Source organism: Beauveria bassiana (assembly GCF_000280675.1).
Source record: "Beauveria bassiana ARSEF 2860 unplaced genomic scaffold BBA_S00006, whole genome shotgun sequence".
Taxonomy (NCBI): domain Eukaryota; kingdom Fungi; phylum Ascomycota; class Sordariomycetes; order Hypocreales; family Cordycipitaceae; genus Beauveria; species Beauveria bassiana.
Window position 1 is genome coordinate 224,919 of NW_007930841.1, and position 11,007 is coordinate 235,925.

Consider the following 11,007-nt stretch of genomic DNA (forward strand, 5'->3'; position numbering starts at 1 on the left):
ATGTACACTTAATCGGACTAGTTATATTGTACGCACATGAATCACCTTGGCTTGGTTAAACCCCAGACATTCTATACACCAGGTGCGCGCTGTCGCCACCAGCACACATGATGCGTCTTCATCCGATTCAATATCATCAGATTGACAATTTCCAATTCCAAGATGGCTCTCCCGCGGCTTCAGTCAAGGTAGCCTACCTCGATATCAATCCAACTTCCGACAAGACCGCTCTGGTGCTGTCATGCTTTCGCGGTCGTCTTCACTCAACCCCGACCTTTTCTGATGGCGCGTTGAAAGACTACAGAGTCATAGTCGCGGCTCTATTTGGAAATGGCGAGTCCTCTAGTCCGTCAAACATGGCCAACCCCCCAGATATGTTTGATTACCGAGACTGCGTGCGGGCGCAGCGCCATCTTCTTCTCTACCGCCTACGGATCGCCGCCAAGCTGGACCTTGTCCTCGGCTTCTCCATGGGCGGCCAGTGCGCATATCACTGGACGCTCATGTATCCGGAAGCGGTTCTCAATGCCGTCATTATATGCTCATCGGCCCGAAGCAGCCGTCACAACTACCAGTTTCTGGAGGGGCCCAAGTCTGCACTGGAGAACTCGTGCGACTATAAGCCGGGCACGGCGCCGGCGCCGGCAGCAGCAGCGCAGGCGACAGAGAAGAAACCATTGCTGCATGGATTGCGGGCTTTTGGAAAAGCATACTCTGCGTGGTTGACCAGCGCCGAGTGGTTTGATCAGGAAATGTACAAGTCGCTTGGCTACGAGACCTTGAGCGACTGGGATCGTGAGGTCGCTGGCACAAACTACCATGACTGGCATCCCGATGATTTGCTATCCAAGATTCGTACATGGCAGCATGGCGACATTACAAAGATTTTGCAGAGCGAGGGCGAGCAGGTGTCTTTACGCCAAGCTTGTTCATTGATTCAGGCGCGTGTGTTGCTTATGCCATGCCGCACTGATCAGTACTTTCGGTGGGAAGCATCCGAAAAGGAATCACACATGATTCCACGCGCGACCCTCCAGGTTATACCATCAATATGGGGTCATTTAGCCGGGCTTGGAGTCGATCTGGCAGACATGGCTTGGATGGATGTACAAATAGGCAGGTTCCTTGCAGGTCAACAATAGTTTGCTCTACTCAGTAGTATTAATGTCAAGAGATTGCTACATTGCCCAGCACCATTAATTCTTCTCAAATAGATGCTGCCCATGTTCAAATAGAGCCGCCGCCCGAATCACCTGGTCGTCCGCCCATCTCCGCCCCACGATCTGCATTCCAATGGGCAATGGTACGTCTGGCTGGCGAGCATCCCTACCAAAGCCACACGGCACGTTCATGGCAGGATGCCCGGTAATGTTCAACGGGCATGTGTTGCTCGTGACACCGACTCCCACCTTGAGGCGTTCCAGGATCGACGTGTCCGCTTCCGGGTGCGGCATGGCGACTGTTGGGGCGCAGGGCGTAACGAGGACGTCGACGTGCGCCAAGGCGTCATCGTATGCCGCTCGGAGCTCAAATACCTTGCGATGCGCTTTAGCTTCCAGGCCCTGCGTGTTCATGTTTCGGGCAAAGAGTTCGCTCAGCAAAATGTTGACAACCGCGGGGTTGTTGGCCTTTAACGTGTCCAGCGTCGACTGTGACGGTGGCCAGTGCAGGCGTACGTGACCTGGCAGGTACGAAAGGTGACCCGAGGGAAGCCCTTGGAAGAGATGAGAGGACATGGATGGTCTCGTTGCCGCGGTCCATATAGCTGGTCCTTGCAGGTGCATGGGGACGGATACACCCACGACAGTGGCACCCATAGCCTTGAAGGAGTCTCTTGCTGTGCGCGTGACAGTCATCCTGACTTGATCCGATACTCCGGCCAACAAGAAGGATTCTTCCAAAAGCCCAACCCTGAAATCCTTACCGGGTCTTGGAGAGGATGAGATTTCGTGCCGGAGCGTCGATAGGATGCTCAGATACGGCGTCGTTTGTGACGGCAGAGGCGTTTCTGGGCTCATACGAGGGTCGAATCCGTCATAACCGGCCATGACCTCGAGAAGAGCAGCAACGTCCTCCAACGTGTTACCCATGGGCCCAAGATGGTCAATCATGGGCGTCATTGAAACGGCTCCGGTATAGGGAACGAGGCCAAAGGTAGGCTTGAGGCCGTAGATGCCGCAATACGACGCGGGGATGCGCACCGATCCGGCCTGGTCGCTGCCGACAGCCAGCTCAACAGTTTCGCCCCAGGCACCGCTTCGCTTCGATTTCAGCGCATGCGAGGCGACCAAGACGGCCGACCCGCTGCTGCTCCCGCCCGAGGTGTAGTTGCGCAAGTGCGGGTTGTGGACCAGACCACTTGCCGATGTAAAGGACAGGGGCGAGGCGCAAAAGCTTTCACAGGTCGAGGTTCCTTTGATGATGGCACCGGCATCCAGTATGCGCGATACTACGGAACTATCGACATCTGAAACGGGATGAGAAGCATTGGAGAAGAGAGTCGCAGGTACGCCCAGAGTCGTCGGCAACCCCGCCACTGAGATGTTGTCCTTGATGGCCACGGTGCGCCCGGCAAGTAAGTCGGTAGTCGGTGACGGAGATGGAATATGGCACCTGTGGCTCCAGGCATTACACGGGTTGTCCTGCGTTTTCGGTCTCCAGCAGGTGCGAGGGCTTGTCGAGGCCTGGGGTCGTAGTTCCGTTGGCACGTAGTCGGATGCATTCTCAATCGTACCCATAATGGCCTCGAAGGACCTCAGGACAGTGAGATAATCTTGAGCATCCTTCTCTTCAATCAAAGTCGCGTTCAGCCGGCTTGCTAATACTTGAATGTCCTCGATGTTGAGATTGGACCTCGAGCTTGCTTAGCAGGATGCCATGGAGCTTTGCGACATGATTAAAAGCACTTACTTTACGTCGTCGGAAAGACTTACAATGGACATTTTGTCGCTAGCTGGTGTAGTGAGTCTATGCCATCAAGTACGCACTTGAATATCCAGTCGTCGATGAATGGGCAAGGAATAGCGCCGTCCCTCTCATATAATAAGTGGTAGATCTGGGTATTGCGACTCGTCGGCACCCCCGACAACAGAGACACAGACGTTTTTATGGAAACTGCCGATATTACTATTTATGCATTTGAACATGGCGATTGGGTATGGCAGGATTAGATCTGCGTGAATTCATCTTTTATTATCTGGTGGCCAACGTAGAGTGATGTATCCCTTAATTATTCCTGGCCATTGGCGACCAGAACACGACCACCATCGACGCAGATATTGACTCCGTCAACATATGCCTGCGATGAAATGTAAGATTGATATCCTCAAGGGCAGACAATATGTTTCTCCAAGAATGACTTACCCCTGCCCGGCTGGCTAAAAACAGGACTGTGCCAATCATGTCTTGCTCGTCACCAGCTCTCTTGGCCGGTACCTTGTCGAACAAGTTACTAAATATATTGTCCTCCTGTCCAATCTTATTCATATTACTCGGTACGACTGTATCAATCAGTTTTGCCATTTCGTCATGATTCTCGCAATGCAGAGAAAAAAAAGGCAACTTACAGCCAGGGTTCATGCCCACAACTCGAATGTAGAAGCGACTAAGCTTTGCCGCCAGCAACTTGACCAGATGATCGGTAGCGGCCTTGCTCGTCGCGTAGCTAGTCAGATCAACATTTGTCGCATTGTGCATGCTTGCGCATGAGCTCATCAGGAGCACCATTCCGCGGCCCTCGCTCCGACCTACGCGGCCGTCACCCAGATCACGCTGGGCGGCGGCGTCCAACAGCTTGAGGAACGCCACAGTCAGGAAGTAGTGAGCCGTAGTGTTGACTTTGAAGGTATCGACCCAGTCTGACGGATGCGAGGACCACAGAGACGCTTGTAGCTCAGACAAGGGCGCCTTCAAAACGTTGCACGCCCGTGGGGGATCTCTCCTGATACCAGCATTGGAGACCAACATGTCGACGTGGTCCTCCCGCTCACTGATGTAAGCCAGTAGCTTCGAAATCTCATCTTTATCAGAGACGTCGCATCTCATGCTGTGGGGGGAGATTCGTCAGTGTATTGAAAGCAATGTAAGCGCCCATTGACAAAAACTTATACCCGTGGGCCGTGCCGCCAGCTTCCTTGCCGAGCTCATTCAACAGCACGAGCTGTTCATCCAGGGGCCCAATGTCCACAATGTACACTTTTGCACCATTGGCGACGAGTCCCTATATCCCATGTAAATCAAAATGCGTGTGAGCCCGGCATTTTCGGGGGGCCAACAAAAAAGGCCAACGTACCCTGGAGATCATGTAACCAATGCCACTGCGTCCTCCCGTGACGACGGCCACGTAGCCCTTGACTGAGAATAGGTTCTGTGATGCAAAGCTAGTCATGTTTGACGATGTGGGAAGTGAGATGGATGACAGTCGACATCTCTGCTCCAAACAGTCAAGAGCTGGCAGTATATCAATGCAATAGCTCAACCGATCCACCATTGGCAGCGACGGGATGCAACTCGTCGGAACTTCCGACAACATGAGGCACTCGCTTCTGGGGCGGAGCTTGACTCATCAGTGGGGTATTCTTGCTCTTCCATCATCAAGAGAAGCGGGAGAATCTGGTAAAATATTCCAAAAATGTAATATCACATTACGGTTTGGGGGGGGGGGGGGGGCATTCCAGAGGTCGCGAATGGCCCTCTTGATGACGTAGCATGGCATTTTGCTTGGCAATGGGCGCAGAGAACGGCTTAGATACAATTACTTTGCTTAGTAGAGACTAATTTTTACGCAAACAAGACATGTATTCATTTTATTTGGATTCCTATTCCGACCAAAAAAAAAAATCCGTTCACGCCTTGTAGTGGTCACGCGTCCGCTCCTCGGCAGCGTCCATACACTTGCTTGTCATCAGCGTGTCTCTCGGAATCAACTTGACCTTGAACTCGCGCGGAATGGCAACCAGCGCCGTCTTAAACTGGTTGTAATCCACGTAATCCGTGTTGGGCGGGCATTCCTCGCTGGCCACAAACTTGTACGACGCCAAAAGCCGCACCAGTGCAGAGTACAGCATGCGCGAGGCAATGAATTGGCCCGAGCAGGCGCGTGATCCCGTGCCAAAGCTCAAATGAGCCAGCCCGTGGGCATCGGCCTCGTTGGGGGGGTCTAGACTCTTGAGCCATCGCTCAGGATTAAAACTGCCAGCGTCGGGTCCAAAGTGATTGACATCTAAAATCGGTCAGAAAATGCCTCCTCTCCCTTTGTCTCGCGGGAGAGAGCTGCTCACCATGATTGCCGGCCTGGGCGTTGATGAGAATCATCGTCTTGGCAGGGATGATGGCTCCATTCCAGTTGACCTCGGTTACAGTCTTTCGCGGCAAACTCATCGAGCTGACGGTGTAGTACCGACCAGCTTCCTTGACGATGGCGTTGATGTAGGGAATCTTTTCCTCCTTTATGCACGAGGTCCACGCCTCACCAATGTCCGGGTAGTGGCGCTTAATGTCCTCGTAAGCACGGTCTTGCCAAACCTGGCCTTCCTTGGTACAGAGGGAACCGATGCACGAGGTCAGAGTACCAGGAATTGTTTCGAAGCCACCAGAGACCAGGGACAGACAGATGGACGAGACCTCGACGCCAGAAAGCTTAGTCTCCTGATCTTTGAGGATGGCTGAAGCGATGCACGGCTTGTCGGTGCCGTTTTTTATCATCTCCCGCACCTTGTTCAGCAGCAGGTCCAAGTAGACGTCACGGCGATGACGCAATTCCTTGGAACGGGCATTCTTCTCATTGTTGGGCAAGTATCTCATGATTGGCACGTAGTCTTGATAGTTCTCAGATGCACTGCGTAGTAGGGAGATGGAGGAGCCAACATGGAGAATCTCACGCAGCAAATCATCGTAGACAGCGTCCATGCGTATACCGTAGCACAGGGTCAGTGTGGTGTTGAGTGCGAACCTCTGAATGTAGGGTCGCACGTCAATCTCGACTTGACCGTTCTGGCTATCCTTTTTCATGTCTCGCAGGATGCAGAAGCTTTCCAGGTCAAACATGGGGTAGTAGTTCCTCAGCGCAGGACGACTTAGAGCCGTACCAGCTGCCTTTCGCTTCTTCTTGCACGACTCGTCCCAAGGCGATGAGCCGATAGTGAAGCCCTGAGTGCTGCTGATGAGGCCATGAAAGGTAAACAGCTTTGGGCGGTCAATGACTGCGTTTTGGTTGGCCAGCAGCATCTTCTTGCAGTCATCGAAAGAGTTGACCACCACGACTCGGGTGTTGCCCAGCTTCACCTGGAAAACCGAGTGCTTGTACTGGCGCCACCACTTCTCGCAAGTGCTTGCATGGTCCTCGCCGAGCTTCAAAAGATGGCCAAAGACGGGAACCGCTCCAGGAATTTCCGGTAAGCCGTGAATGTGTGGTACATCTGTGGCGTACATGACCTTGAAGGTGGATGAGCGAACGAACGCTGGCTCACGAGAGATGGGAAAACATACATTGTAGATGATGTACGTTAGGGCAGCAATGACGACCGCCGTAACAACAGAGACAAGGTGCTCTTGCTCACTGAGGACATGTAATTTCTGCACCAGCAGGTCAAAGGTACTTTGGGATTTGAAAGACATCGAGGACATGATAAAAAAAAAGGTCTCAGTATGCTGGCATACATTCATTGACTTGGAGCGTTTGGAGAAAGAAATGTATCATTGTACCGCTCCCAGCCAGGTTTATCATTGATCTCGCCCGCACTCTATAATCTTTGGCTTTCGGTCGCACCATCGGATCCTCCGAAATATTGGTCGATCGGCGCGCTGGGGAAAGCGGCCATGCCGACCACAGGTGTGACTCTCCACCGCCCGAGGCAGGCTCGGGCGCGCCTCATCAAGGTCGGAGACTTTCAATGCCAACAACTGAGAAATATAGATGACCAGCCATCTGGTGCCACATTGAGCTTTTCATCATCGACACGATACTATAGTGACAAATAACATGGCCGCAGATCCCGTTATCCTCGTCACAGCCGGCTCAGCTGGACTAGGCAGGGCCGTGGCCCTGCACTTTGCCCGCAATGGTTACAGGGTTGCATTCAACTATAATTCGAATAAATCTCGCGCTGCCACGCTTCTGTCAGAGTTGAAAGTAGCCAGCAACAGGGACCATTTTCACATACAAGCTGATCTGTCATCCCGAACCGAGGTCGGCCGCCTAGTCTGGGAAACACACGGACACACGGGTCGCCTCGATGTCGTCTTCTCCAATGTCGGGTGGTCTCAGTTTCGGGACACGTGCCGTCTCGATGACAACGTCTTTGAGCAAGATTGGGATCGGGCTTACACCATGAATGTAAAGTCACACCTGTGGCTTTTGCAAGCTACCATGCCGCATCTGGCGGAAACTGAGGGCTGTTTCGTAACAACCTCATCGATTGCAGATGTCAGTGGAATGGGAAACTCACTGGTGAGGTCATCTATTCCCTAACTAGACAACAGAATGTTGACCTCCCTTCTCTAGGCTTATGGTGTGTCGAAGGCAGCTCAGATTCATATGATGAAAGGAGTCGCAACGATGGTGGGCCCTAAAATCCGTGTGAATACTATTTCACCGGGAATGCTTGAAACAGTGCGTAGTGTGAAGCAGGACATAGCAATTGAGCCGCAGTCATTGCTGACTTGTAAAAGGACTGGTCAAAACGCTTCACAGACGAAGAAAAGGAGCAGCACAAAAACCAGACAAGACTCAAACGATTCGTCAGACTCGAGGTAAGAACCGCCAATATTCTAACAAGGTATCCTACTGATAATTGCCGTATAGGACGTTGCGGAACAGGTGCTGAGTCTAGCCAAGAATAGAAGCTTAACAGGAGCCAATATTGTCATCGATGCTGGATTTGTTCGTTAGGACTGCGTGTTCATAGAGCGAACATCACCAGCATAGTAATAGTATACTCTCTCTTCAATCCTAATAGGACATTCTCGCAGAAAAGTAGTTTCTTTCATCCAAGTCAATCTGGGTGATTCCAGCCTCACATACAAGACAGGAGATCATGTCGCTGTTTAGCCGAACAACCCAGGCGACAAAGTTGATGTTCTCCTTCAAATTTTCGCCATTTACGACAGAAGACACCAGGCTTTTGATATCAAGTCGACAAACCACGCATCAAAAAAGCCTTTCCCGAGTCCCATTACACTCAATTCTCTCTGTAGGAACCATTTTAAAAGGTTGGGAAACGTCATCAAGTCTTTATATTAGCTACACATGGCCTAGGGAACCGAGTGCTAGCCATTCCCAGATGAGACTGGGCGCCTAATATGTAGCCCTCAAATCGTAGCAAGAAGAATACCCAATAAGCAATCAGCCAGTAAACGGACGCAACCTCTCCCAAATTGATTCCGTTGTGCCAGTATTCAGGCTCGCTTGCGGACTATGTTGCTCAAGCGCTGCCAGGTGGACAGCTCACTCACAGCCTCGTGCTCGAGCGTCATGTCACTCAACTCTTCGTCACTGATCTGGAGATTAATCTCGTTGATGGGTACGACCCACGGCTCAGACTTGTGAGCAAAGCAATGTATGGCGTAGATGCCAATGAAAACAGGGAGTCCAATGTAACCAGAAATGAAGTTACCCAGTGACCAGTGTCCTGGGAAAAAGACGGTAAAAGCATTGAGGAAGCACAGAATGCTAAAGACAATGATTGTCACATACGACGCGTATGGCTGCATCCACGAACGCTGGGTAAGCTGGGAGTCGGGGATCCCTTGAACCTCGCAGGCGCGTCGAAAGCGAAGATAGGTGACGCCGCAGCAGACCCAGGAGATGTAGCCTCCCGTGTTCACCAAGTTCAGCAGCCAGTAGAGAACATCCAGGGCTGAAGTGCTTATGGTTAGATAACCGAGCGGCAAGACGAGCGATATAGCGCCAACCGCATAGATAGGTACACCTTTTGCGGTACAGCGTTTGAAGATGGCAGGGGCACTGCCCTCCAACGCCATAGTATGGAGGGCTCTGCTGGCAAGGTAGAAAAAGGCATTGCCTGTGGACCAGGCGGCAACGAGGATGACGGCGTTGATAACGTTGTCCAAGCCACTGATCCCAGCCATGCGGATTCCAACAACCCAGGGGGAGGACCCGGCATCCGAGCCGGCTGTGAGTGCCTCGGCGTCTGACGGGCAAATGATGGAAATGCCCATAACGCTCCCAATAAAGGCTACAATTAGTCGCCAAGTGAAATGCCTGGCTGCCTTGGGCACATTCCTCCGCGGACTCTGGATTTCCCCGGCCGTGGCGACAATCATCTCAGGAGTAAACGTAAATGGTAAAACGCTGCCCACAAACGTCGCAACTGCAGCGACCAATCTACCAACATGCCCGTCTAGAATCACGGTCTTGGTTGCGCCGGGATGCTTCCAGTACCGGAACCCGAGCCTGTCATGGCCAGGACCGCCGCCAAACAAAAGAACAATGGCGAGGATAAGAAGGCCGAATATGGTGCAAATCTTGACACCAGTGAAGACGGACTCTGCATCGCCATACCACCGCACAGGCAACGCGTTGAGAAGAATCAGGGACACTCCGAAGATGGTGATCCATGCGGCACTCGGCACGGGCAAGCGCCAAAAGTCAATGATGATGGCGCATGCGACGAGCTCAAAGGGAATGAGGATGGCAAAGGAGTAAATGTACAATGTGCTCATCATGAAGCCACAGCTACGAGATACGAATTGAGTGCCGTAATGGCTCATGGAGCCGCCCCTCACGGGCAGAAAGGTCGCCATCTCGACAATGGCCGTGAGAATAGAGTAGACGAGCAGCGAGATTATGATGTAGCTGCCAACGAGGAATGCAGGACCACCGCGGGACAGTCCCTTGCCTGTGGTGACGAAGAGGCCAGTTCCCACGGTGCCGCCCCAAGCAATGAAGATGGCATGCCGTGCAGTGAGGCGACGTTGCGTTCCTTGTCGCAGGTGCTGATTGTTGCCGGCCTCTATGGATTCGATGTGAGCGTGGTCGATACTGGGAGAGTTCTTCTCGTAAACATCCCCAGAGGAGTTGGTCATGATAGTAGTGGATTTGAGTAATGTGAAATCAAAGGAGGAGCCAGAGCGAACAGGAAAATTCAGTTACAAGTACAATGTCTCATTCCCGGGGCGGTGCTTCCACCCGTTTGCCATCTTATGCTTGTCGTGCAATCACTTCTATCTTGAGGACTAGGTTCCCCACAAAGTACGTCGGTATCCAGCTCCGTCGGCCCCTCCGACCGGAGGAATTGGGGAACCTGGGGTACCCCATGTTCCGCAACTTGTTTGTAGGAACACCAATACATAAATTAAATAGTAGGCTGGACGGAATCGATTACTCCCCCACCTTGACACCGCGGGCAAACGCGGGGTGGAGGGGGAAGCGGGAACCCTTGTCTGGCTAGCGGTGGAGGGGTAAGTATGTAAATATCAAGAGAACTGGACTGGCACCATTCGTTTGACATCCAATATCAGAAAGGGGGGAAGGGTGGCGTAAAAGTACATGCCAAGCTTGCATGTTTTTGATATGCATTTTACTTGACAAAATAAAAAGGGGAGATTATGCCAGAATTGACTATGAAGTAAACAGCGGAGGTGGACGCGCGGCTGAGGAGGCCTTCCCAAGGGGGGGGGGAAGGGGAGGAGGCAGAAATTCCATCTCGTAAGTTTTGATGTGAAAAAGAAAACATAGAAAACAGACAGTGACATGAGCTGAGTTATCCTGCCTTGTTACCGTGCCTTTGCCGCTGAAAGGAACTTGATAACCAATGTCTTGCGAATTGGCTCATGGGCGTGTAGTACTGGTCCATGGCAACGTGGTAGACGTGGCCGGGTTTGCATGAAGAAATGAGTTGAGCGCGTATAGTATCTTTCACTGTTTGAATACACTGAAATAGAGCCGTTCCTTGAAATCAAAAACAAAAGGTACAGTCACATTTATTGAGATTTAGAGACCGAGCTCCTCCATCTACCATTCAAGATATAAGCAAAATAGTCCAAAGT

The 11,007-nt window shown here is 52.0% G+C and overlaps 6 protein-coding genes across 6 annotated transcripts; 2 read left to right on the forward strand and 4 right to left on the reverse strand.

The window, feature by feature from the left end:
- Positions 1 to 110: 110 nt before the first annotated feature.
- BBA_02820 (homoserine O-acetyltransferase) lies at positions 111 to 1,142 on the forward strand (the record flags this gene model as incomplete). The annotated part of the gene is made up of 1 exon (XM_008597917.1): positions 111 to 1,142. One exon carries the CDS (start codon positions 111 to 113, stop codon positions 1,140 to 1,142), a length of 1,032 nt encoding a protein of 343 aa, XP_008596139.1.
- Positions 1,143 to 1,196: 54 nt separating this feature from the next.
- BBA_02821 (amidase-like protein) lies at positions 1,197 to 2,942 on the reverse strand (the record flags this gene model as incomplete). The annotated part of the gene is made up of 2 exons (XM_008597918.1): positions 1,197 to 2,853; positions 2,911 to 2,942. 2 exons carry the CDS (start codon positions 2,940 to 2,942, stop codon positions 1,197 to 1,199), a joined length of 1,689 nt encoding a protein of 562 aa, XP_008596140.1.
- A 287-nt stretch (positions 2,943 to 3,229) lies between these two features.
- On the reverse strand, positions 3,230 to 4,387 carry BBA_02822 (Cytochrome P450 CYP504E5; the record flags this gene model as incomplete). The annotated part of the gene is made up of 5 exons (XM_008597919.1): positions 3,230 to 3,298; positions 3,364 to 3,500; positions 3,567 to 4,045; positions 4,110 to 4,219; positions 4,292 to 4,387. The coding sequence occupies 5 exons, from the start codon at positions 4,385 to 4,387 to the stop codon at positions 3,230 to 3,232; spliced, it is 891 nt and encodes a 296-aa protein (XP_008596141.1).
- Positions 4,388 to 4,844: 457 nt separating this feature from the next.
- Positions 4,845 to 6,624, reverse strand: BBA_02823 (Cytochrome P450 CYP504E1; the record flags this gene model as incomplete). The annotated part of the gene is made up of 3 exons (XM_008597920.1): positions 4,845 to 5,221; positions 5,280 to 6,432; positions 6,487 to 6,624. The coding sequence occupies 3 exons, from the start codon at positions 6,622 to 6,624 to the stop codon at positions 4,845 to 4,847; spliced, it is 1,668 nt and encodes a 555-aa protein (XP_008596142.1).
- Positions 6,625 to 6,979: 355 nt separating this feature from the next.
- BBA_02824 (short chain dehydrogenase) lies at positions 6,980 to 7,888 on the forward strand (the record flags this gene model as incomplete). Its single annotated transcript, XM_008597921.1, has 4 exons — positions 6,980 to 7,447; positions 7,502 to 7,609; positions 7,669 to 7,749; positions 7,802 to 7,888. 4 exons carry the CDS (start codon positions 6,980 to 6,982, stop codon positions 7,886 to 7,888), a joined length of 744 nt encoding a protein of 247 aa, XP_008596143.1.
- Positions 7,889 to 8,394: 506 nt separating this feature from the next.
- Positions 8,395 to 10,044, reverse strand: BBA_02825 (proline transporter; the record flags this gene model as incomplete). Its single annotated transcript, XM_008597922.1, has 1 exon — positions 8,395 to 10,044. The coding sequence occupies one exon, from the start codon at positions 10,042 to 10,044 to the stop codon at positions 8,395 to 8,397; it is 1,650 nt and encodes a 549-aa protein (XP_008596144.1).
- Between the last annotated feature and the right edge of the window lie 963 nt (positions 10,045 to 11,007).